Source organism: Ixodes scapularis, unplaced genomic scaffold (genome assembly GCF_016920785.2).
Source record: "Ixodes scapularis isolate PalLabHiFi unplaced genomic scaffold, ASM1692078v2 PGA_scaffold8__174_contigs__length_109621045, whole genome shotgun sequence".
Classification (NCBI taxonomy): domain Eukaryota; kingdom Metazoa; phylum Arthropoda; class Arachnida; order Ixodida; family Ixodidae; genus Ixodes; species Ixodes scapularis.
Window position 1 is genome coordinate 31,244,331 of NW_024609883.1, and position 25,933 is coordinate 31,270,263.

Genomic DNA, 25,933 nt, shown 5'->3' on the forward strand with positions numbered 1-25,933 from the left:
ATTGTAATAACTCTATGGTCTAAACATATACTTTTTTACACATAAATATTTACCGTGCGAATAAAAATCGCTATTATTCAGTAAAACTAGGTTACTAAAATGAAAAAAAAAAAAAAAAAAAAAAGAAAATATTGGGGATTAATAAGGCTGCGAGCAAAACCGAAACTATCGAATACTTCGTTTTGGGTCAGCCGCAGTAGCGTCGCCATCAATCACTGCAACTCTCGCACCCAATGCGCATCTCATCCGTCGCAAGCAGCTCTCGATCTCCAATCGAGGAAGGTTGATCCAACGGAGTTCCTACGATTTTCCGTGGTCACAAAATTGAGACTTTTCGACGGATGTGAGCCGTCGGTGCACCGGCAGGATGTACGTTCGCTACCTCTCCGAGGAAGAGCTCAGAGGCTTCGAGAACTACGAAGTAAGTGCGGAGAAATCTGTGCCTCGTTCCACGCCGCTCCCAACAATCGTCGACGCTCTCGCGTCGCCAGCCCATTCATCGGCGTGATCGCAGCTTGCGGGGGCTTCGAGGCGTAATACTTCCGCGCCCCTCGCCTTGTCCGGCAATGGGCGTAGAGCGAAACGGTGGCGCGTGCTTGCGACATGAGCCACGCAAATCCGCTGGCCGTCGATGGCCAAAATCCCATTCTCGTGCCGTCGGGCTGAGATCGCGTGAGCGGGCTGCAGTACGCTAACGGAACCGCGCTAACGAAACTGCGCTAACGAAACTGCGCTAACGAAACTGAGGAGGACCTCTCCTGCCGACTTTACTCCACTTGCTCGTGGAATAAAGCGGGGGCACGTCTCTTGGACACGCTTAATTCGTTTACTACTAGCGCTGCTGAGCTCTCCGGAGTTCTGAAGTCGGCTGCATAGAAGGGCGTGAGCGTCTGCGCGGCTCGGCGCCGCTTGAGAGTTTCCGGAGACGCGTCCGGCACGGCCGGGCCTTTCGGATATTGGACGTCGAGTTTCCCCCGGTAATCGCGCCCCTCGATGGCCCTGATAAACCGTATCGCGCCGCGCGCTTGGTCAGCTAGGGGAGCTGCGTCTCCAGAGAGTTCTCCTTTCAAGTATTCGGGGAGTTCTTCTTTCAAGTATTCGGGGCGCAGTCCGCCAGCCTGGTCAGCAGCTGCTGTTCGGGGCAGCCGAGGCATTCGTTGCCGCGACGCGCAGACTTCCAGGCCAGCGTCTGCCGGTGTCTACCATCTCGAACAATCTTCGCGCGCAGCTGGTGCGCGGGTTTTTCGGGGAACCCGCCTTGCAGGGAGGGCAGAGCGGAACGCTGCCCTGGCAATTGCCTGCTGGTTTGACTCCAGGGTGCACCAGAGCTAACTGGGATTCGCTGCTTTTTGCGTGTCTTGAAAGCAAGTGGAACATAGAAGGCGTCGTACCTTGGCCAACATCGTGACCCCCTTTGGCAATGAGCCAAGCGCCCTCGCAACCTGCATCTAGAGCACGTTATGCAATGCAATCGGCTGATTAAATTGGAGGGTGACCGTAAGATTCGAGATAAGTGGCACGCGTTCGTGAAGCAAAATTTTTATATCGATGCCCACTGCTCGGTTGATAGTTTGGGGTACTCTTGTCAGCTTTCTGTGCTCGCTGAATCAACTACCTGACTAGCTATAACCTCCCCCCCTTCCCCCCCAAAAAAAAAAAAAAAAAAAAAAAAAGAAAATGAGGAAGAAGAGAACCGAGACATGGAGTCTCATTGTTGGACAGCACACATGACGTGGATGCACGAGAAATCTTGCTGGGGTTCAACGCGAAAAATATTAACTTGGACTTTTCTTTCTCTGATATCTTTGTGGACTACTTAATGTGCACGTAAAGGCCCTGTTCACACACTTGCGGCTTCTTAGAACCGATTGCTTTAAAAGCTCTTACGGCTAGAGTAAAGCCCCTTGATAAAAGCGTTTTTTTACAAGTACCGCCAACCATTGTTGTGGAAGCGCGCGAGACACGTGCCATGAGCGGGTGCTCCGTCGCCATTCGCTTCCAAGGCCCGCTCATTTCAGTGCTGCGCCGCCATTTGCTTCCAAGGGCCGCTGGAGACATGGACCTTGTGCACTCGCACATTTGACGCTACTTGCAAGACAAACGCAAACACATCGAGGGGCTTTAGGCTAGAGAACACGCTGGCGCCATCTGTGCGGTGTCGCTGAATCTATAATTCGCTAGTGTGAAGATTTGGCGGTATTTGCGGGGTCAAATGTACCTACTACTTATGAGAACTATTTGTTTATAACTTTGACGAGAGTTTTTTGAGCCAAAAAAAGAAAAAGTGATGCACAAAAAAAAAAATATATATGTGATGGCCAATTGTTCCACTGCTACCCGATAGGTGGTGCCAGTGTGTCCTCTCGTCGCAAAAGATTTCAAGGCACTCAGTCCTAAGAAGTCACAGGTGTGCAAGCAAGCTTTAATACACCAAGTTTTGTAGTTTCCTAAATTTCAGAACTCTAGAAAACAGACTTTTCATTTGTGTGATTCCTAAATTTTTTATATAATTTTTTACTTGTCAACAATAACAGTTTGCAAACCTGTAGACCGCATCATGAAGGAAAGAAAGAAAAGACTGAGCAGGAATAAGGGTGATTGTGTGGGGAAGCTACCAAGCTGTCATACAGAAAAACTCCGGAGACGAGGGGATGCGAAAAAAAAGGACAAACTCAACGCCGTCTCATCCCAGAGGCAGAAAACGAAAAGAGGATAAACGCAAAACAGCTTTTTCTTTTTTGTTTGTTCCTTTATTGTGTCCCCACATCTCTTGGGTTCTAAAGTGAAAGCCGTACTGGTCCCATTGAGCAAAAAAGCGGCGTATATGGCCATAAAACCTGAGCATAAGATGAGCAGCACGCACCACTCAATCTTATGCTCAAGGATGACGCTGTCCTTGGCGTCGTCCTTGAGGTTGTCCTGGACCTCTAGGACGACCTTACTTGTTCCATTACTCGAAAAAGCGGTGTCAATGTGCCCAAAAGATGGCCTTAAAAATATGTCATCAAGCATGCGCCGCTCACGCTGAAGTGCGGAAGCGTGATGTCGCCACCAGAGTGCTGTGTGCAAAAGGTGCGCTTCGGGCTTCCTCTGTGCTCGTTGCGTACTTCGTGCGATGGACTGTGAGGCGACCGCGGCCTCATCTAAGGCCTCGACATCGGCAGCAGCGTTTTTACATTTACGGCTACTTTTGCAGGCAAACATGGCTACCCACGCAAATATGTCACAGCCTTCTTAAGTGTCCTCTAGGCGTTGTTCTCGACGCCATCCTAGACATCGTCCTCGACGTCGTCCTAGAGGTTGTCCTAGATGTTGTTGTAGAAATCGTATTAGAAGTTGTCCTCGACGTTGTGTCGCCTTGAAGTGGTCTGAGAGATGGTCCTCGATGTCATCCTAGACGCTGTACTTGGCGTTGATCTCTATGTCGTCGTCCTATACGTCGTCCCACACTTCAATTAATATGTGTAGAAACAAATATTATTTGAAAACATTTCTCCCGCGGGACTATAATGGGTGCATTAAGTTAGTGATCTCCAGACTCTGGACATCTGCGTTGGTTCAGAGCTTAGCTTAACAATTACACTTTTTTGTACCAAGGCCCCATCTGACGTCTATTTAAAAAAAAAAACGCTTCCGGTTCTGGCTTTTTGGCTTGTGCTTAAACATGGCTCCCGTCACTCAAAACTTGACTCATTAAGTGTTTGTTCGACGACAACTTCAATGAAATAAGTGGCGGAGACAATAGCAACAGCAAGAGCCTGCATTTGGGCTGCACGCGGTTGGTGCAGCGATTAAAGGTACGCCGAACGTCTTGTGAATTCCCAAAAGCCTTAAAGAATGACGGCTGAATGGCCATATTCATCGGCTCGCCTGATCCTGAAATTGTGGTAAGGCACATGAAGAACTTTACAAGCATTTATATACCTGTCTACATCAGTATTTTTTTTATTTCCCACGATGACTAATGATTGCACTAGCTGCCTTGTGATCGCTGTTGAAGTATCCATGTATCCAAGCGGGCACGAGAATAGAACGCGAGACATGTGAGACCACCGCGAGACTGGCCGCGAGAGCGGAAATGCTGTCATCTTACCGAGAACCGACCTGGTTGAGCTGTCGCGCACCATCTCCGACGACGGAGCTCATGGAACGCGCTTTGCCACTGTGCACCGGAAATGAGACAATGTCATTTAGTTTAGCTGGAGTGCACTCTGACCACTGAGTGCGCTTGTGCACGTTACCTTAATGTGCCCAATGCTTTCGTCTTCCTACACGTAAGCAATCTTGAGTGTCCTCCTGTAATTTTTTCAGTATCGAAACTGAACGGGCTAGTCTCGAACCCGCAACCCCAACGTGATTAGTCTTGCCTATCGCGATGCACTTATGGTGCCGAAAGGTGCTGTATCGCACGTACAGAACAAACCAAAATGCAAAATTGCTCGTGGGTTTTAGTTTTCTGTATTTCTTTCTGCCATGTTTCGTTGTTCGTGCCAGTTTCATTGCCGAGCGAGCCGTCGGTAGAAACGGGCTATTGAACCGGTGGACGGCAAGAGCGGAAGGGGCATGTCCCGCTTATCTTTACCTGCAACAGACTGTAGCTACCTTTGCACCTACTTGTTGCGCCGAGTGTTTGACTCTGTGGGTGGAGCCAGAGAGCAGTTAGTGTAAGTAACAATTTGAGCGAAACTAAGGCTTTGCTGGCTCTAGCGTTTGAATGCTTGTGTCCTTGGCGAAAGAGTGAGGCTGTCTAGTTGGTTGAAGCCACAGATATTAAGCCGAGATGAAGCGCAACACCCTCTCTTGCGTCATCCTTCATCTCGGGTTGCGGAGTATAAAAACAATAATCTATATTTTCTTTTTTTACTTTTTAATCGTGTGAGCTCTTTAGCCCGATAACAGGGTAGAAAAACAAACGGGACAAGGGCAAGGTTCTTTAGAAGGCCAGCAGCCCCTTTCGCAGAATGGTGTCCACTCACTTTTGGGTTGATGCAAAATATTATTATGATGAGATGTTTCTTCCAGCACTGCGGGCCTTTTCATGTCAGTAAAGACGTTCAATTCGGTTCTCGCCAATTCTCAGAAAACCTCCTTAGGTTTGATCTCTTGCTGCGCGTGTTTATGCGCCAAAAGAACTAAACAAACTTTTGAGAAGCTAATATGGCAGGCAGGTTCGTCCTCCATTTACGCAGAGGATACGGCGATGTCGAAACTCCAAGCTCCGATTGGAGGATAAAGTGGGTAGGCACAAAAGCTATAGTTTGTCTTCTTGCACAAAGGGTGCCGTGGCACCGGGCCCCGAGTCACCGAGCTCCGGCGTTGTCTGCGAGTCACGCCAATGGTCACATTGTATCATCGACTAACTACCATCGAACAATCTACAGCGAACAAAGAACTTGCAGCCGAGATGCTGTTTGCTGCCCTCTCAAGAAAATGAAGTTTGATGGTGCAGACCCTCACCTTTTCGCGCTTCCTTCTCTCATACAGGGAGAGACTCCTTACCTTCTTGTACCTCCTCCCCCATGTGCAAAGGGATGCATTTTGGTCGACCCGCTTGCTGCACGGTCGTAACGAACGGCAATATAGAAGAGTCTTTAGCGAGGCTGTCCATACACAAAGGCTATAGTCATCGATGAGGTGAGAGTGGCGGGGCTCCGGTTGTCCCGGCTCCGGCGGGAGCTTCCTACCCTAGACGGCGCCTTGGCGCCTCGTGCACCACGAAGTACGGCGGAAGGCGTTGAGCGTGTGCTGGAGGCTTTCCTAAGACGTGCCCTGCCGTTCCGATTCTGGGAGTGGCTATAGCCCACTTATGATGAACTATCAATTGGGCCAAAACATTTTTTTAGGATTTCCATTTGATTTTTTAGCGAACTGTGCTCCACTTCTCATAAGCACTTCACTTTAGCAATGTCCAGGAGCTTTCTCTATACTTTGTTTCACCCGACGATGGACCGCAGGGAAGCCTAATGGGGGGGGGGGGGGGGGGGGCAGGACCAATTGTAAGACATCTGGAAACTGTGCACGCATAACTGGCTTGTGATTAGACTTGGTGGCCCGTAGCTTTGCTCGTCTGTCCTTGGGCGAGACGATGGAATGAATTGCTCATTTTAATGACCAATTTATGGTTCTTTCTTTGGATGTAGTTTGGTCAATTCGAGTGTTGAGCATCCTCGCGATGGGGGTGTTGCAACCGCTGAAAGGTACCAAGAGTCCTCTATTCTTGCTTTCTGTCATTTTAAAGGGATACTCCACGGATTTTGTTTAGCTACCCAAACTAACTGCATTTTCTGAATACCCAGGCTTTGCTCTTCCCGGCACGCTAAATACATAATACCTATTGAGGAAACAACGAGCAAAGGCAATGCCGAAAGCAACATTCAGATGTCCCCACACTTTTCAGTGGCACAACGTCATTGGTGGGTATGAGCGGGAAATAACGGAGTATCTCTCGGCCCATTTTGTTCACGCTGCCGAGCGAGTGCTAAAGTGGGCTTTGGCAGCATTTCTTTCACATTATCGGCCTTGTAATCACTTGAAAGTGGATTTCACTACCCAAACGGCGATCCGGTGCCTGTCACTAGCGCCGCTTTTTTTGTGTTGCAAGTCAAGACTTTCAGTTGGCAGCAGGGGGCGGAGCTATGACAAAATTTTCATTTGTGATTACGTCGCTTCTAATAATAGCGTAGGAAAGAAAAACGAGATGTATCTTAGTGTCACAGATAAACTCGAGAGACACGGAGGGTGCATTGGAAGGAAGGGGATATTTGCCTCCTTAAAATTAATTAAAATACATTCACATACTTACATACATACTTTATTATTCAGTGCCCCAGAACGACTGAGTCTTGATGGGGGCACATTTTGTCCAAGCAATGTGAACGAGATATGTGCAGGAAAAAAAATATTAATGCGAGGTGAAAAGCAACATTTCTAGTTCATGTTTAGAAAACAAATAGTCTGTAAAGGCATCCAAGGAAGTATTTGAGGATATGGCATTGAAATTGAAAGACAGTTGAATACGTGAGATTGGACAAAGCTTCTCCTGAGAGTCAGCATAGCAAACTGGCTTGTTTACTGGAACGTAGAGGCACGTGAGAGTTAAGACAACACAGCAAGCTGTTGTCTACCTGGCCATGAATTAATCTGCGTAACAGCAGTAAGTCACGCCCCACTCTTTGACTTGATAGCATTTGTAAGCCCAGAGGCTCGGCTATGTATGCGTAGTCATAAAAACACTTATGTTTAAAAAATGATCATAAACAATTAGAAGAAACCGCTTCTAAACTTTTCCGATTTGCAATGCATCGGTTGCTGCGATAGAATTCCACACAACACTCGCAAACTCAAGCCGAGAACGGATTAGTCTGCAAAATAGGCGAATAATGCGCAATGAGTTAAAAAATTCTTTGGTCAAATGAGAAATCAAGCCCAGCAATCTTAAAGCTCATGCGACAATTTGAGAGACACGGTAGAAAAAGAAAGATCACCATCAAAATAAATGCCAAGGTCGCGAACCACAGAAACACGCAAAATGGTTGTGGAACCAAGAACATAGGCATTTAAAATTAATTCCCTCTTTTTGCACATTGATAAAACTTTAGTTTTGTCGGGATCTATTAACAAAACATTTGCCAAGCACCACTGAAGCACGTGTGACACATCGTCTCGTACAAGTGCGCAGTCATTGAGAGACAGAATATTAAAAAATAACTTTGAGTCATCGGTGAATAGCAACAACTGAGAATTCTTAGCGCACAATTGGATATCATTAATAAAAATCGGAAACAAAAATGGTCCCAGGTTAGACCCGTGAGGGGCATCAGATGAAGGAACAAAGGCATCAGAAAAACAATTTAAAATTTGCATACTATTACGGTTGGTAAGATATCACCTGGTGAGTGCAGGAGAAAACCAAAATAGCAGAAGCATTTCGTGGTTTACTCTGTTGAACGCCTTCGACATGTCTAAGCAAACTGTATCAACTTCATCGCGATTTAGGGATTTAGGATAATTGTTACTGAATCATAAATAACTGGTGAAAGTCTATAAATATTGCAGCTGCTTGGCAGTCTTTTGTTGTAGACTTTTCTTTTGCTACGTTCATCTCATAGAAGTCAACCATATTTGCACTGTATTAAAAAAAAGTTTTTTTTTGTTTTGTTCAAATTTTTACCATGTTTTTCTAATCCAACAAGTGCTTTGACTTTCTTTTAAAAGGTAGGTGACACTATAGTTGCGCCAAGGACCCAGTAAAAGCTTGCCTTTGATAGTAGCATGCGCAGCCAAAGCCTGGCAGAAGGCAAGGAGCATGCATTGGAGGTGGAGCATCTCCTGGGTTCCTAAACTGTCGCCCACTATAAAACTGAATGTAGGTGAACACAATGACCCGACACTCGTGAGCTAGAGACACTCGTCTGCTCTTCCCTGCTGTGAGGCCGGGTTGACATGCACCTGCCGTGTCTCCTCTCGTCCTACCTCGCCCGCAGGGCGTGTGCACCTGTATTGCCATGGCCCTGTTGGGGGCACGGGCTAGACAAGCTACGCTTTGAGCACTCCATTCGCCAATTGTCTCGTGGGTGCCGCCCTTTTGTTGCCCGCTACAATTGGCAGTCGGCACAATGTGAAAATGCGACTCCCCCGGCTTTAGATGTGCCATCGGGAAGCTCAGACGTCACATTTTTCGGAGGAGGAAAGAGTGTTTGCTGCCTGGCCGAATGGCAACAACAATTTTAAACAATGAGATGGCCGAACTGTTGTTACTGTCGAGCGTAGCCCGTTGGGCGACTCCGGGGGCGTCGTCCGAACGACACTTCTCCTTCTCCCCTTGCAGTACACGTCCAAGGACACCAGCCCGCTGAGCAACTATGTCATGCACCCTTTCTGGGACCAGGCTGTCAAGGTGGGCCCATCTTTCCGTGTTTCCCCCCGAGGCGGGACACTCTTCGGTGAAAGTTGCGCATTTGGCGGTTTGTGCCCTAACAAATTTGTTACGTCAAACTGTGCTAATTCGTGTGAAAATTAAATTTTTTTTTTTTTTTAGGGCAAATGTAGCATCTTTTACCTGGCATTTTAATTATTCCAAAATAATGTGACCCCTAGGTACCAAGTATAGTTGGCGATTCCAGTCGTCCATCTTTTTGACAGGTTCGTGGGGTTCTACGAACAAGTAGACGGATATGGCGACTTTCTCCACGGCGGCTTCTCGGAACCCACGTCCGTCTGTTAGATTCTGCGAGTGATCCGATTAGACGACTCCTTACGTCGGCAGCAGGCCCCTGTGCTTTAATTTGTCCATAGAAAAAAGCTTTCTCGTGGCTTAATGAAAAAATGTCAGACCGGGTAATCTAAAGACCGTGATTCCATCGATGCAATGCAGCTCCGACTTAAAAATGGACAGCAAGAAAAAAAATAATTCCTGCAAATGTTTCCCCGAACTAAGCGTAAATCACAATAATCTTAATAAAAAACAAAAAAACCCCAAAAAACTGAGGGATGTGTGCTTGTTAAGCTCAAGAGAAAAAGTGCAGAAGCCCCCTCTGCACATTTTCTTTTGAGCCTAACAACCACACTCCTTTCAGTTTTTATTTAAGATTATCGCTATTTACAGTTGGGTCGTAGGAACGTTTGCAAGCACACAATAGGGTGGGCTTCGCTGCTTTGCACCGTGGTGCTCGGAGGAGAAGCTGACGGGAAGCATCATCTTTGTTGGCGAGGTGGGCACTTGCGGGTTAGTGCATGCTCAGTATTTTACGGTATAGCACGTTTATTAATAAGATTAAAACTGCCGCATTCTCCACCAATATATATATATTTCTTTTTTATTGAGTTTTTAATATTACCAGCACTGTTTTGACATAGTTAAGTAAGACACTTAGACCTGGTTCTGCAACAGTGCTTGCTTCGACTTTGGAGATTGTCGCATGGAGTTTCAGGTCGGTGTCACTTGTAAAATGGCACCCTCTGAGTATGTTCTTTAGAGACCATGCAAGTGTTGGTCCATTAAAGCGCCCGCTCAGGGGGTCCATTTTTCAGATGATGGCGAGCTGCTACTCTATCTGACAATCTCCAAAGTCAAGATCAGAATTGAGCATCTTACTAAAGCAATGGTGCTCGCATTGCAATAAAAATACAGTGCAATCCACTTATAATGATACCAGATATAACAATGTACCGCTTATAATGATCAGTTTCTAGAGTTTCAAGACTAGAAGTACCCAGCTTCTAGTCCAGATACAACAATAATTGGTTATAACGATTAAATTTTTGTGTTTTCTTATTATTGTTATAAGTGGATTGCACTGTATTTTAATCATCGCATGCAACGAATTTCAGGTGTTGATTTGCCATCAGCCAGATGTGTGTTGAAGAGCTTTACCTGGAATTATGATTGTCTTTGTCAAAGAAAAGAGGGGGAAAGAATGACTTTTAGTTGGTTTTTCAGGAGCCGAGTTCAATGTCTCCTTGGTTGGAGTAACTCGCAGCGGCACAGTGTTGTCCACAAGGGACAGTCCATTGTAGACATCTGTAATTTTTCTGTGGGGAGTGCTTGCTTGTTAGACCAACAGTTCTCTTTCTTTTTACCACTTTTTACTAAGGTGTTACAGGTCCAAAGATATTTAAACCACTTTTTTTACTTCCACTTCTGCAACGCCAAGTTGAGCACTTTGCCTTTCGTAGTGAACCCTGTTTTATGATTGTGGAAACCACAAACTATATTTGTTAAATTATTTTCTTTTCGTGTCAAACACGAAGCAGAGAAAAGCCACAAATAAAAAGACAAAAAAGACAAAAAAAAAGAAAAGCACTGCTGACTCTTTTCACTTTTCCATAGTCTCTAGACTGTGGTTCGGAATCGCTGCGACGGCCGGGCTGGGAGCTCGTCTCGTCTCGTGTTGCATTCTTAGCTAGCTTAGCTATGGCGCCTGGAATGTGTCTTCGACCGGCGCGTTTTGTGTTCTAGAATGCTGGTGCTTCGAAAAAGGTGCAGAATAAAAGGAAAGAAATTAGGTCGCGGGAGACGGCGTGCCGTCGGATGTCGCAATCCTGGCATTCGATCGTACAAGTTCCGCCGAAAAAGATCAGCGAATGCAAGTGTTGCCGTCGTCGCGAGGCAGCTCCTGGCTTCTGAAGCTTCCGTGAACCGTCACGCCGGGCAGCGACCCGCAGCAGAACGGACGTCTGACATATTCGTCTGCATCGCCGTGTTGCTGTCAGGATCGTGGCAGGCAACAGCGTGGCACGAGCGTGACGTCACCGGTCTAAGATAGAGGAACCGCAAATGGGCGTGCGTTGAGGGCATCGGTCGGAGACGCGTCTTAGGGACCATAGCCCTGAGGAAGTCGAGTCACGGCGAAATGTCGACGTCTACCGTTCTGAGGATCTACCGCCGATTCCGACTATCCCCGCGCCTCGCGAGAGGCCTTCCCTCTCTGCGCAGCTGGTGCCCCGTAACGTGGCCCCCAATGTGCTGACCTTCTCGGGCTTTGCCCTGACGGTGGTGAACGTGGTGCTGCTCTCCACGTACGACTATGCCTTCTATGCGTCGAGCGACCTGCACCCCGAGGCGCCCCCCGTGCCCCCCTGGGTCTGGCTGGTCTGCGCCCTCAACCAGTTCCTCGCCCACACCCTAGGTGAGAAAGGCCGCACCTGCGGACCCCTTCTTCGTCACGCTTGGGTTTGCGAGTTTAGTATACGGTACGGGTCACTTGACCGCTATGGGTGTCGCATGATTAATCACAAGATTCACCGGAGTTGTGTAGTAGTGTCGGTCACACGAGTGCATCGTGTGACTTCGTGTGAATCGTGATCGGTCGAGTGCGTCATGCACCTTCTCGTGACATCACGATCGCACGAGCCCATCGTGCGACTTGGTGCAACATCACGATGTGAAGAGCATGTAGCGTGATTGCGTGATATTGTGATTTAAGGGGAAATATGTATATATTTCTATATAAATATAAATATAGGTATAATAACTCTTTGTCAACAGTTTTGTTTCGAGCTGTCTTGAAACACAAGCCCCAAAGAACTGTCTGCGAGGCTTCTGCCTTGAGAACCATACATCTCATTTCATTTCTTTTTCTTATTAGTATGGGGATGTTTTCAAATTATTGGGGACCGTGCCCTAATTTCTTCAACATAAGCCCCTATGATCCGTAATTTTTCATCCGACGTCAAATATTGATACTGAAAAACGCAGGATCTTTGGAAAAAAAACAGAAGCACCCAATGAACACTCCCGTATTCAAAGAAAAATAAACCTACTTGCCGTAATATCTTGAGAGATAGTCCACCTAAAAACAAGAAAAAAATCGGGTGGAAACTAAGGAGCGGGCTAACTTTCGATGAACAATCTAGAAAAGCAAGAAAAAACAAACAAACACTGTTTTAGATTATAATGTTTTGCCAATCTTGTTATTGGGGCGAGGCACAACGAAGCAAAGGTGACAGTACTTCCCAGTCAGCAATGCTTGCTTATGCACCGCCATAGCTAACTAGCCGCATTTACGGCGAGGTCGTCATTGACCCCAACACTAGGATTACTGGGGGTGGGCTATCTTTCGGTGTTTAAAAGAAAATAGCAAATCGAGCCAAAAATAGGGGGCGGGTTATCTTTCGGGGGTGGGGCATCTATCGGAATATCACGGTATATAGTACGGGGTACACAGAAAATCAGTTTGGTGGTGACATAATCATGCAGCGTGTAGTAAGAAAACAGTTTTGAAATGTTACTCGGGACAGAAGACTCGTCTCGCTTTCATGTTAGGGCATTTTGCAGGAACAGTAAAAGCTGCAGCTACATTTTGGCGGTACAGCAAGCACAGGAAGTCCTTGCATTTTGGGTTGCGAAGTTGAGGAGCCATCCTAAAAATCACTGGCTTGATCTTCGCTAACGTCGACCGTATGTGCCATCCACGATGTGCGACAATATGTGCAAACGACTGTATTTTTGCGAGCTTGGTATTTCACGAATTCTTTGGCGCGTGGGTTTCGGAACTATTTCATGAACACAAAATTTTTGGATTGGGTTTGGAATGACCACATTTCATAGCACGGGGAGATATAACCTCTGGATCAATTTTTCGCAATATTTTTCATGTTGCAATGTTGGAGGAAATTAGGCCCTCGCGAAAATAAGTCGTTTACAGTATTGGGTATAATATATCAAATTCTATGTTTTCATGTTTTTTTTTTTTTTTGTTTTTCTTTTTTTTTAATTGAGAAGGTATTTGTTTAGTTTATTTTTTAATGAAAAATTTGGGGCTTATCTAAGTTTATTTTTGCTGGATTCTCAATTCTCTGAATTTTGGAATTCAATTTTGCTGTGTTTTTAATTTTCCAAAATTTGAAAAAAAATAAATGATAGACAAACACAAACATACCCTGAAATCACCCGCACCGAATGATATTTCCTCGACTGGATGTCGCCTTTGCCTTCAAAAGTACTATCCATGCCTCGACAAAACTTGTAAACAAGTGTTGCTTGAATGAACGTCTAAACTTTAAAAGCACTGAACACCTGAATGTAGTCACAGGGGAAGTACAGAAACTGCAGCTGCCTTGTACGAAATTTATGGGTTCATATTTTTCCCTGTCATAAAAATATGACTCTCCTCCCCTAAAAAGCACAAATAGTGTGGTCCAAACTGGTAACCAGAATAGTGGCTTTCAGGCAATGGCCCATTGTCCTGAATGAACTTGCAGCTATTCGGTAAACACCCATTAATCAATAGTTCGAGATTTAAATGGAAACTGAAATGGCCTCTTCTTGAGACCACTGGCCCTGTGCTCCGGCCAAATTTACTGTCTTTTCTTTTTTCTTTTTCCATTGTAAATTTGAATGTCTTAAGTTTTTTTTTTTTTTTTTTGATAAATCTGAAGTGGCAACATTTTTACTGGCTAGTGTTGTTCGGATTTTTTTTCAAATTTATATGAAAACACGGAACCCTTGGAACCACAAAATACGAGAATTTATACAAAAACATGGAACCATTATAAAAAATTGGGTTGTGTGTATGTTTATTCGGCCTAGAACTTGGTCTACCTCAATGGGCGACGAGTCTCCCAGCTGTAGATGAGCAATTTAGCCAGTGCAGTACAACCGCTAGCCTGGGGTCTTTAACGTGCACCACGCAGTAGTGATGCACGACCGCACACCCAGATCGAAACGGGCAGGAGTGGGGATTGAACCCAGGATCCCTGAGTTCTGCACCGTGAGCTCTCGCTCCACGTGCTCCGAGCTGGTTATTATACTTCCTATTAGTTGAGTCAGCCACTGTGAGTCATGAAGTGCAGCAGTATTCTTGGCGCAACTGCTTGTTTGTATCTTGCCTTCAGTTCCCCCAAACAGCTCTCTGGAGCATTCTGTGTGTTGTGCAGCCGGAGACTTCTCATGTCAGGAAGAACAATGTCTTTGACAGGGGGCTAATGAATTGGTTGGGACTTAGCCCACCTGTGCCTCGGCTATGCTTCTCTGCAGAACGACTGTGCACTGCAGGGAAGTGTAGGCCAATCAATAGGCAACTACTAGAGTGTTGAATTACTTACAAGGGAAAGGGAAGGATTGGCTTTCTTATTATTACAGCAAGAGCCTAATAGGCAAAACCTACTTTAAATAAATAAAAAGAAATCAATTTCACTAGCTCCAACACTTTAACTTGCCATAAAAGCATGGCAAGGTGGTGCAACCAACCTTTATTATTTATTTGAAATAGTGCAGGCCTTTTCAGGCACGGGCAGGTTACACGAGAAAATACAAATTGTAATACAGCACCGCACAAAGTATGCCGCGGTTTTGCAGAATGGCCTCTAACGTTCCCCTCACCGGTCGCCCCCATTGCAGACGGCATAGATGGCAAGCACGCCCGGTACACGGGCAGCAGCGGGCCCCTAGGGGAACTGTTTGACCACGGCCTGGACAGCTGGGCGACCCTCTTCATGCCGGTCTGCCTGTACTCGGTGTTTGGCCGGGCCGAGCTGAGCTGCTCCACCTGGCGCTTCTTCCTGATCCTCTGCAATGTCCACTTCTGCTTCATCCTGTCCCACTGGGAGAAGTACAACACGGGCATCCTCTACTTGCCCTGGGGCTACGACATCTCCCAGATGGTGAGCGTCCTCCTCCGGCCGGGCAGAGGCCTCGGCTTCCCTCGGGGTCCTCGCTCTTGGTCAACTCGATGCTCCAGAAGCTGGTTCTAGACGTGCCTTTGTACCATTAAGTTGGTTATTATAGCTGCCTAATATATAATTAATATAATTTTAAATAACTATTATAATTTTTTGCTTATGATCTAATCAAAAGTGTGCTAATTAATCATCACTGGTGCCAAATGCACCATTTTTAATTGCCAAGTTATAATATAAAAATAGTCTAAAATCAGTCAAAACATTCTTGCTAACGTGAGAAATCCATGAAAGAAAATGTAATTTTTGTGGGTAAAGCGTATTTTCCTATCCAAGTCACGACTTTTGACAATCTGCAAGAATTACAAAGTCGCCGATCCTTCCAGACCAAATGCCCCAAAATAAAAAAATAAAAATAAAAAAGATATATAATTTTTTTTTGATTACCAATCTTTTCATAACATTTAGTTACTTTCATTTTTATGGCGGTCGTTATGCCAATCTCAGCCTTTCCAATTCGAAGGAATGCCCACCTGCTTTCACGCCTGTTCACTGCAGCGTGTTGCGTTGTCGTTGAAAGCCGGTGAAACAGTTGTGACTTTTAGTATTGCATATATGAGCGAACGCAAGCGCTGTGTGTTTGCTTTAGCGCGTGTGCGGAGCCCAAAATTGCAGCCTTGGGTTGGCCAAGGCGATGAGGCGCACGCACAGTGTGGGACACGGAACTCTAACGCAAATGCACAACACTTTCGTTTTCTTCTATACACAATACTAAAACTCTCTAGAAAGGTACAATCCCATACCGGCTGCAGCACTATGTTGGGACAGTGAAGAGTGTTGTTTGCGTTCGGAAATGACATTTCGCGAGCCATGATCGCGCGCGGTTCCGCCTTGCTCGCTGAACAGGAGAATCAGAGGACCCTCAGTAGAGCACTTCCCGTTTCTGCCGCGGGAGGGTGGGCGACAAGCTGGAGATGCGAATACATGTTTGCAAGCATGGCTTCCAGGTGCTGCCATCTTGCTCGCCTGGGGTGCACTTGGGCACGGCCATAATCCAATTACGACATTGCGACAGAACATAAAAATACAAGCTATGTATATATTGAAACTAACACCAGAATTATAGAGGAAATGATGCACTATAAATAGTCAAAATTTGATGTAGTTATCGTAAATAATACGAAAAAAATGTTACCCTGCCGCATGTCCTCTTAAGACCACGATAACAAAAGTCGACTTGTGTCATCGTCATATTTACTCTTTGCCTTTTGGTGCTTTTAGTGCAAATGCAGTCATTAGATTAGTACATAGAAGCAATAAGAGAAGGCCTATTACCTGCTGTTCTTTGAGCAAAAACCCGTATGTGCGCGGCGGTGAAGGATTAATCTCGCGCCAACGTGGAAAGTGTCAGGGTGACATGTGCTAAGGCGACATATGACTGCTCCCAATTTTGTAGCATGTGTGCTGCTGAGTCCATTCGGGCTGTGCATGTCCACCATCACACTACTCGTGCAAAATTTGTCACCTCTACAATCATATTTGATGTTGCGGTCGAGCCAGTGTGGCTAAATACGTGGCTCAAAATGGAGTGTGCAGACCTGAACTTGTGACGAAAACAGGCTAACCCACACTGACTAACCGCTGGTGTGGGGGTGACTTGTTTTGCATGGTTTTCTTCAGTGTATGAAAAAACTAATGTAGACACAAATTACCATGCAGCGAGTTTTGAGTAGTGCTGGATTATGACATGGACACAAATTTCGTAGTATCACGTGACTTGACTCAAAGTTGTGTCACATGACGTGGCACCATGACATCACGGTACCACGTGACATAACGTCACAACACCATGACGTCAAAGTGTCACGTGCCACTGCATCATATGATGTAGCATCACGTGACACCATTCCCATGACATACGTGACGTCGGGTCGTGACACTATCCTACCGACGTCGTCGCGTGGAACACCGTCCCCCAAATTGAGCGAGAAGTAAACCTGCTGAATTTTTCGGGCGCGTGGTGGGATTTTTATGGGGTCGAGTCAGACTTTTTCGGTACATTCCGGCCCACATTGTGCGGCCGGCCGGACGCTGTCCTAATATGCACCTTCCCCCCCCTCCAGATCCTGCTGTCGAGCTTTGTGCTGACGTACCTTAAGTCGTACCAGTTCTGGAAGTTCACCGTGCTGGGCTTTGGGGCTGGCGAGTGCCTGGAGCTCATGCTGCACGGTGAGTGAAGCCGGCCGTGGGCTGCTCCGCTCTGCCTCGTCCAGCAAACTTGATGGGCGGATAGATGGATACATATGCCGCCCCCCTTTGAATCCGGGGGGCGGCTTGCGTTACCCAGCGGTTGGATCTCATAGTTGTGTTTTTCGGGAAGATGTATCATCCAGGAAAAAGTAACAATTGGATAACGCTTTTTTGGAGCGGGTACCGCGCAGTCGGTGTAATAGATTCAAAAGCAAAGAAAATTTAGCATAAACACGAGAAAAAGGAATGCATGTCCTCAACTAGCAGGCCCATGTTACACTGAGAAGATGGTTTATGGCTTCGTGCATCATCTCCTTGTCTTCGGCTCTTGCTGTTCACTTCACTAATCTGTTCATTTTTTTTTTGTTTTTGGTGATGCGTGTAGTTTTGATATATACTTGTTATTTCTGCTTTTAAAGTGGGCGTGGGGATGTAGGGAACGCCTCCTTTTACTGTTATTTTTTGCTTTCCCTGGAGGCTGCCACGACCGAGTCTTCCAAGTTGTGCGTGTTTTTTTTTCTCCATAGCATGTCTGTGTGTTGTTGCAAACGTGGACCCTTGTGTATGAGCATTTTATAGGGTCAACTTGTGTCTCTTTAATATTGCTTTCGTTCTCCCTCTCGATGTCTGCCCAAAAGATCCTGCAACTTGTATTTACCTACACTCGAAAAAGAGCAGGCTTTGCTCGAAACGTCGAAAGTAAAGCCTCTGCTGCTGCTCACAATTTCCCCTTGGCCTATAGATGAGGCAGGAAGCAATACTCATGCAGACATTTATTTCACAACTTTCAAGGCTGCAACAAACTATTACACTTCCTCAAATGCAGGTCGACCTTTTGTTGGGTTTCATCTATAATCGCAACGAAAGAGTGTCGACCTAAAGAGCGAGTAAAGTTTGTGAGCCGATTGAGCTAACCGAAATGCTGTGTCATGTCAGCTGCTGCTCATAGCACGCCGGTGTGAAGTGGTGAAGCATCATGCCGGTGCAGAGCAGTGAAACTTGATGCGCACACACTTGCTTGGGGAGGTCCTCTATTATAAACGATGAACTTCATGCGAAATGAGACTATACTAGCGCAATGGGGCGGAGCCAAGTCACCGTGTGCAGCAGAAGAGTGTGAGACGAAAAAGAGACGGACAGGTTAATGACTTTCTGATCTGAAGAAGAAGAGAAGGACGGAGAAAAGAGAAGAACAAAGTGATGGTGAAGGAATTGCTGACCCTCCAAAAGCAGCACACATTGTGGAAAATTCTGGCTTTTCTTTGCAGAACGTTGTGATGGAAAGACTCATTCTTTTTCTACAGCAGAGCTGTTAAGGGCTAGGTTCCCCAGGATCGTGTCCGGTATGTCGACACAAACCTACCTGGACAGCTACCGCCATCTATAAGCGGCGGTGGCAAGCACACAACCAGTATGGTTTGTGCCTGCCGCCTGGAACGCACCTGGTGTCGCTGCGGCGCAGCGATACCGGGTGTGTTCAAAGGCCCTTCCCGCATGCTTTTCAATGGGCGGAAGGCGAACAAAAAGAGTTCGAATTAAGGACTTAACGCAGAAGGCTGCATTTCTCCAGCGCCTCATAATTTAACGAGCCTTAAACGAGAAACACGTTTTTTTGGCCATCCCGCTTCCTGTTATTTTTATCCGTAACATAAGTCTAGAGTATCAAACTGCCATCTTTTTTACTTAAAGCATACGACACAAAAAGTTTACATTTCAATCAAAGACAGAGAAGGCCAAAAAGTTGTTTAATCTCTCAAAACAATGTCTCCAGGGAACTAAGTTATTTTTTTTTACAAATGTGTTCTAGGAGGCGCCTTTTCCAGGCATTCTGCATGACTTCTAGCAGAGAGGAATGTTGAGTATTACTGTAGTTCTCTAATGATAGTTGATTAAACATTGTCGGTGTGCCCCTAAAAGACTACCACAGTGTCCTTCATAATAGATTTACCTTTGCATAGTGCGCTTTATTATGAATAACAGTCTACAGCAGTGGTACTCAAACGTGGGTCCACAAACCCTTTGGGGTCCCTCAAGGCCGCCTTAGGGTTCTTGAAGTCCTCAGCTGTCAGTAAAACTAAACAATAAAGTTTTGATGATAATGCAATTAAATGCAAAAGTGCAAGCAAGCTGAACAAGGATGTCACCCAGCCGTGTTTAGAGATTTGTGTTTGTTCTTTGTCCCCTTGTTCCCCTCCAAGGATTATTTTTGTCAATAAAGTTTTTTTTTTTTTTCATTTATCTTTTTACTAATGGTGGTTGTTTTACAAGGCTAAATGGACCATACCTTGTGTGCCGAGTGAGTAAGGCTGATTATTCTTAGTTTCCGAGCTTCGAAGTTGCATCAAAATAAACTTTTTTGTCATTGTAACCGTTCAGTAACCCCCCCCCCTCCGCCGATCCAGAAGGGGTCTCCAAAGCATTAGTGTTTGAGAACCACTGGACTATGGGGTAACTTTAATGAAGTAATTTTAAGCTGAGTGTTCAAAAGTTTATCCTCCTGGGTGTCCAGAAGTTCATCCTTCCCGTGCGTGCAAAATAGAGCAGGATTACACTTTAAATGGCGATTGGAGGGTTGTGCATTTGCCAAGCCAAGATCTTGGAAGTTTAGTCTAGAATGTTTATAGTTTTGGAGCTTGCGCATCAGTTTCTTAGTATGTGGGTCACATTAGTGGTCAAATGTGCTCGGCTTTTTCTTGCCCATTTATTATGTAATACTGAAGCGGCAGCCTGTAAAGTATCCCAGACTGAAAGTAGACCACTTTCTATCTTGCAGGGGGCTCCTTCTTTATGACCATCCCAATGTGTCTCTACAACATTCACTGGTGAGTCTGGCAGATGCTGAGCTCCCTCAGGTGCAGCCTGTCCAAAATGCGAGATTGTTTTGGTGGTAGAGGAACGTCGGGGGCACTATGCATCGACGACTACAGCGAAAGTGGGAGGTGTCTAATGCCTTTGCTAGTATGCATGTCCTCTCATCTGCCACTGAGCGAACAACAGTTGACTCGGTCACAGTCACAAGGTGGTGTTAACTGTCGTTAAGCCGCTAAAGACAATTGAACCCAACTTAGCTCGCCTGCCTCGGTTGAACCAGTCGTTAAACCGAAGGGATTTCGCTGACTGAGCTCGAGACGGCGGCGCCTGTTACGTTGTCGTTGACAAACCTACTGGTCCGGAATGCACGATGCAGCATCCAGGCACAATGGTGGCAGCAAACATAGTGGGAGCGAACATTGCAGAAAAGGAATTCCTCTGATTTTGGATAGACTGAGACAACTGACAACTATGATTTGAAACAACAAGATGACTGAAGTGTCGTTACTCTGAGGTATGGTGCCCGCAGTGTGTCTACTGACTGGTGCGCTTAGTGACCTATTTCGGGGGAATCGAAAGTGGTCCTAAAGCGGCGACAAATGACGTTGCAGAAGCCGGAGTGTCACGCCGCCGAATGTTGCGATCTTGGCAATTGGTGCTAGAAGTTCTGGCAAAAAGTAGGAGTTCCGGCAAAAAAGTAGGTGCAAATGCGAGCCTCGACTTCTGGCCACTGAAACTTGCGTGGGGTGTCAGGCGACCTGCACAGAACGGGCGTCTGCCACATCCGTCACCGCCGCTTTGACACCGCCAGGATCACATCTGGCGGCACGACACTTAAGTGACGTCATGGTGCGAAAATTGAAGGACCACTTTTTAGGGCGTGTTAAGCCAAACCGGTCAAAGACGCGTTGCACTCAGTGTGCTCCGAAGCGTGGCTTATCGAGTGGCTCTCGCCCGCCTCTCCGGCGGTCCCAGCGCGCGGGTGGAGGGCCGCCTCCGGCAGCGCTCGCTCCTGGAGGTGGTGCGTCCAATGGGCTCTGTGCTGGCACTCTTCCTGCTGTCCCTGGCCTGGGTGCTGGCCTCCAGGGACTCCATCCTAGAGAGGGAGCCTCGCATCTTCTACCTGGTGCTGGGCACCGTCTTCTCAAACATCTCGGTGGGTGGCCCGGGTGCATGTCTCCCCCTTCTCCGGTTGTCTTGCAAACTTTATTCTGTCTCGCTCCGGAGTAAAGGTTCTGTACCTTGGCGTGAAAACTTACTCCTGTCCTGCGAATGATGGCCATAAAAATAAGTCATCAAGCATGCGCTGCTCACAGTTAAGTGCGGGAGCATGATGTCACCGCTGGAGTGCCGTGTGCAGAAGATGCGCTTCGGATATTTGTGGATGGACTGTGAGGCAACCGCGTCTACATGTATGGCCTCGACATCGGCAGCAGCATCTACATCTACGGCGGCTTTTGCAGGCAAATGTGGCCGCCCACTCAAATGCGCCACAGCCTCCTTAAGTGTCATCCTCTAGGCATCGTTCTCGACATCGTCCTAGATGCCTTACCTGGCGTCGATCTCTAGGACGTTGTCCTATACATGGTCCTAAACTTTAATACGTGTAGAAACATTACTCGAAAACATTTTCCCCCCTTCCCTTTCGCATTCCTACACGTAAGCTGTTTTAAGCGTCCTCCTTTAATTTTTTTACATACACCACAGTGCCACCTCGGTGCTATTACTCAATGCTGAAAATAGCGTTGACTTCTTCCTAAATTAGCAGTGCAGTGCTTCATCACTGCCAAGGTCCATTCAAGTCAACACTGCTCTGTTTCTAGTGTTGATTTAGCTCTGTGATGCATGTGGGAACCAGCCTTAAGCCACCAAAGCCAAAAGGGCAAAACAGATCCAAACTGATCGGAGCAGATCATAACAGGTAAACACAAACATACAATGCATTCTACGCCGCTTTATGAAAAAGTACAAAGGTAAGTTAACTTTTGAAAAATACATCTGGTGCTGAGGGAGCTTTGGCTATGCTGCTTCGTAGCCACTTTATCTTTCTTACCCGAATGGTAGTCAGAGGGGACTTATGGTGTCCCAAAATCATCTGACTAAAACAAAAAAACATATAAAAAGTCAAAGCCATTTACAGATCCGTGTAATGCCGAATTGGAGCGCAGCTCTTAAGGAGGAGCAGGGCAGGGTACTGAGGGGAGGGTATACCCCTCCTCCTTCTCCTCCTTTTCCCCTCATTCTTCAATCTCCTCTGGGGGGGGGGGGGTCACCTGACCTCGAGGGGAGGGAGTCGCGTAACCTCAGGGGGGGAGGGGGGGGTCACGTGACCTGGGGAGCACGTGTCCTGGAGGGGTCTTGTGACCTGGGGGGTCATGTGACGGGGGGGGGGGGGTGGGGTACGTGACCCTGGGAGGGAGGGGTCACGTGACCTGGGGGGGGGGGGGTCACGTGACCTCGGGGTGTGGGGGGGGGTCACATGACCTCACAGTTACGCCGATGCCGACGCCGCTCAAGCCGGAAACAGGCCCCCAAGAGCTGCGCTCTAAAAGAAAATTGGGTATTTATTGCTATCAAATGACTGTGGAACCTGCAATCGTTGCTTACATTCATTTAACGTGCACCATTAATGATATTTCGGAATCCGGTGGAAGCCAAAAGGAATGAAGCAGAAAGGACCTTATAATTGTGAAACTCGTGATTAGTAAAAGATGGGCTACCTTCTGCCCTTGGTGGCTTACCTTTCCTGGTTGGGAGAAACTGAATGCTAGACCATGGTCTCACCCCAATGTGAGAGTGCATGTTTGTTCAAATATTTAATTTTTTTCTACACTAGGCGTGAGATTGATTTTCTTGGCACTGTCTTTACTTTGCCTCTCATTTCTTTGCGATCAGTTGTGGTTGTTCCGGCAACGTGGTGCACCAACAGTCGGGCAAAGGCAGGCTGTAGATTCTCAGATGTCATTTGTTGATTTAAAGATTGACTCGTTTGGATGTTCCTTTTTCTCTCGCACCATCAATGAACAGGTGGCGATAGCTTACCGGTAAACATCGCCGATCGGTCATTAACCTCTGCCTTTGACACGGCACTCACTAAACGTTTATTAGCACCGTAGGTAAACTTGTCACACCCGTTGACTTTAAAATTTGTCTGAGCCAACCCGATTATGGTTTGTTTAGTGTTAGTTTTTCTTGCCTTTTTGTCGAGCCATACATTTTACTGGATGTGTTACATTTACTGTCGTTGTCTTTTAGTGAAGCATGGTTCTTTCTTCTCTCAATTTAGTTTTGTATCATTTTCCCAGATACTTTATCCGTAGAATTCCACGTTTTAACCCATAATGTGTTTACGAGTCATTTTCTATACGAAAATTGTCATGGACAAGTGCCACGAACAAGTGACTCGCTGGTAGCGTTACGGACGTTAAGGTTATATACAGGTTTTTTTTTTTAAGCTTAACAGATTTGTTTAAAAAAAAGCCGTGAAAGTTACATTTATGCCACTAGTGGAGGTGAGTTATATGGCCAGGGGGACATATTATAGTGGGCTAATCGTAACGATCAGTCGGCTAATTAATTAATATTCATTAATTAACCTTTTAATTAATGAAAATATACATACAGTTCCAATTAGAAACTTGCTCAGCGTCGTCGAAAACCACGAAATCAGTAATTTTCAGAAAGACTTTGAGTGCGTGAGAAGTGTAGTATTGTACTAAAGTTACCACTCATGGAGCAGGTACAAGGCTGGGGCTAGGTAAGAGATGGAAAAATCGCACGGGTGCCTTAGTGCAACCGCTAGCTTTGTACCTGCTCCACGAGTGGTAACTTTAGTGCACTAATACGCTTCTCACGCGCTCAAAGTCTTTCTGAAAATTACTGATTTCGTGGTTTTCAATGACGCTGAGCAAGTTTCTAATTGGAACCGTATGTATATTTTCATTAATTAAAAAGTTAATTAATGAATATTAAATAATTAGCCGGCTGATCGTTACGATTAGCGTCATCTATGTTGATCTGGCGATTACTATGTCCCCCTGGCCATACAACTCACCTCCCCACAAGCGGCATAAAAGTAACTTTCACGGCTTTTGTTAAACAAATCTGTTAAGCTTAAAAAAACACCCTGTATGGAGGTATAAAGTTTGAGTGGGTCAATGCAGTTGGATATTATTGGGGAGGAGGAGCGACCGCGACGCCCCAAGCGGTTAACTTTAGAACTACACAGACGGGGACAACAAATACAATGACTCGGCGCTCGGCCGACATAACCGAACGCGGCGTCAGCGTTCGGCTGGAGTTTGTGTTCTCCGGAGAGGGGAAGGAGGGGCTCTTTTGTTTCGACTCCGGCCTGCATGAACAATGCAGCATGCACGGTCCCAACTCGGCACAAAAGCCGAGGTGGTCAAGCTCGCATTCTCTGAGGATAGACCCAGCACTTAACGTCGCTTCGTCGATTGTTCGTATTTTTTGCATTAAACTGTGCCCCGCACTCCATTGTAGAAGGTGATATGAACATGCCCATAAGGCCTCTGGGCATGTGCACAGGCCTTGTGTTGAGTAAACACCGAGTATGGGGACAACAAACGGGTCAGAGCGCCCCCTATAGTTCAATCTCTTGCCCAATAGCCACCGAGCTGCGTAGCACAGCTGCTCCAGAAGAATGGGGCTCCCGGCAAAACATGCCAGCAAGAGCGATGTGCCGTCGTATTGTGCGACCGCTCGCCTCGTCGACGTTGTGCGTCGTACAAGAGCCACATGCGAGGTAGCGCCCGTGTGGCACGCTCATTTGCTCTGTCTTGCCCCGACTACCGTCTGCGGCGCACATTGAAAAAACAAGCGCGAAACCCACACAAAGTGTGGTTTGTGTGGTTTTAGCAAGATCGGGGAAGTCTGAAAACACTAAATTGGGGCTGTCCTCTAATAAAAGAAACGAGCAGTCCCGCAATATTTTCAGTAGGGATGCGGCGATAGCTGGCGCAAGTCTGCTGCCTTGCGCCGTACTCTCGTCGAGCCTCGGCGTGTTTGCTGCTCGTGGTGGCTCGGAGATCCTTGATGGCCGCATAGTGCGCGGGCCCTTGTTCTGGGTCGTTTGAGTGGACGGACGCGACTGAACCCTTTTTATCGGGATGCGGCTCGCGCCACCCGGCGGTAACGGAAGCGGCGCACTATTTGCTCCGAACTGCGCCACGGTGGCAGGCTTGCTACACGTCGTGCCAAGATGACATTTTTGTGAAGAATCGTGTAAAGACGAGCTTGAGCGAAGCAAAAAGGCGAAAGAGACGGTCCTCAAAAAGGGGCGTGCGGCACGATTGTGACCTTCGTAGAATGGAAACGCTTCACTTCGGCCTGTTCTGAAAGTAAGCAGGTTGGTCAAATCGAGCCTGTAGCGTGCCTGGGTGTTGAGGACGTTTCCGAAAAACTGTCGCTCCGCCGTTCGCGTTGAGCTTTACCGCTTTGCACCAGAACACATGGGTCGAGCTTTGCATCGGCATGCTAGGAGTGGCGGCCGATGCGGAAAAGATTTTGCATTATCTCTATGATCTCGAAAATTTACTCACTAGTAGTAGAGATCAACCAACAATAAATGAAATAAAAAAAAAAAAATCTAGGGCTATTTTTTAATAATAATGATAGTCAAGCATCAGTCGACTCGTAAATTTTCATGTCAAGAAAAAAGGAAGTTTGGCTCATCATTGATGTGCTGCAGAAACTAGTTCTTACGAGAATTCGGTTGTCGGAGGAACAAACAATG

At 46.6% G+C, this 25,933-nt stretch overlaps 1 protein-coding gene across 1 annotated transcript in view; it reads left to right on the forward strand.

Moving 5' to 3' along the window:
- Window positions 1-200: 200 nt before the first annotated feature.
- The window catches only part of LOC8031077 (ethanolaminephosphotransferase 1), a 32,129-nt gene continuing 6,396 nt past the window's right edge, over window positions 201-25,933 (forward strand). Inside the window, exons 1-7 of the mRNA XM_029969305.4 lie at window positions 201-421; window positions 8,828-8,896; window positions 11,435-11,627; window positions 14,840-15,102; window positions 17,241-17,346; window positions 20,141-20,189; window positions 21,154-21,334. Of these exons, the coding sequence (XP_029825165.2) occupies window positions 368-421; window positions 8,828-8,896; window positions 11,435-11,627; window positions 14,840-15,102; window positions 17,241-17,346; window positions 20,141-20,189; window positions 21,154-21,334 (915 nt within the window). The 5' untranslated portion in view covers window positions 201-367. The remainder of the gene's footprint in view (window positions 422-8,827; window positions 8,897-11,434; window positions 11,628-14,839; window positions 15,103-17,240; window positions 17,347-20,140; window positions 20,190-21,153; window positions 21,335-25,933) is intronic.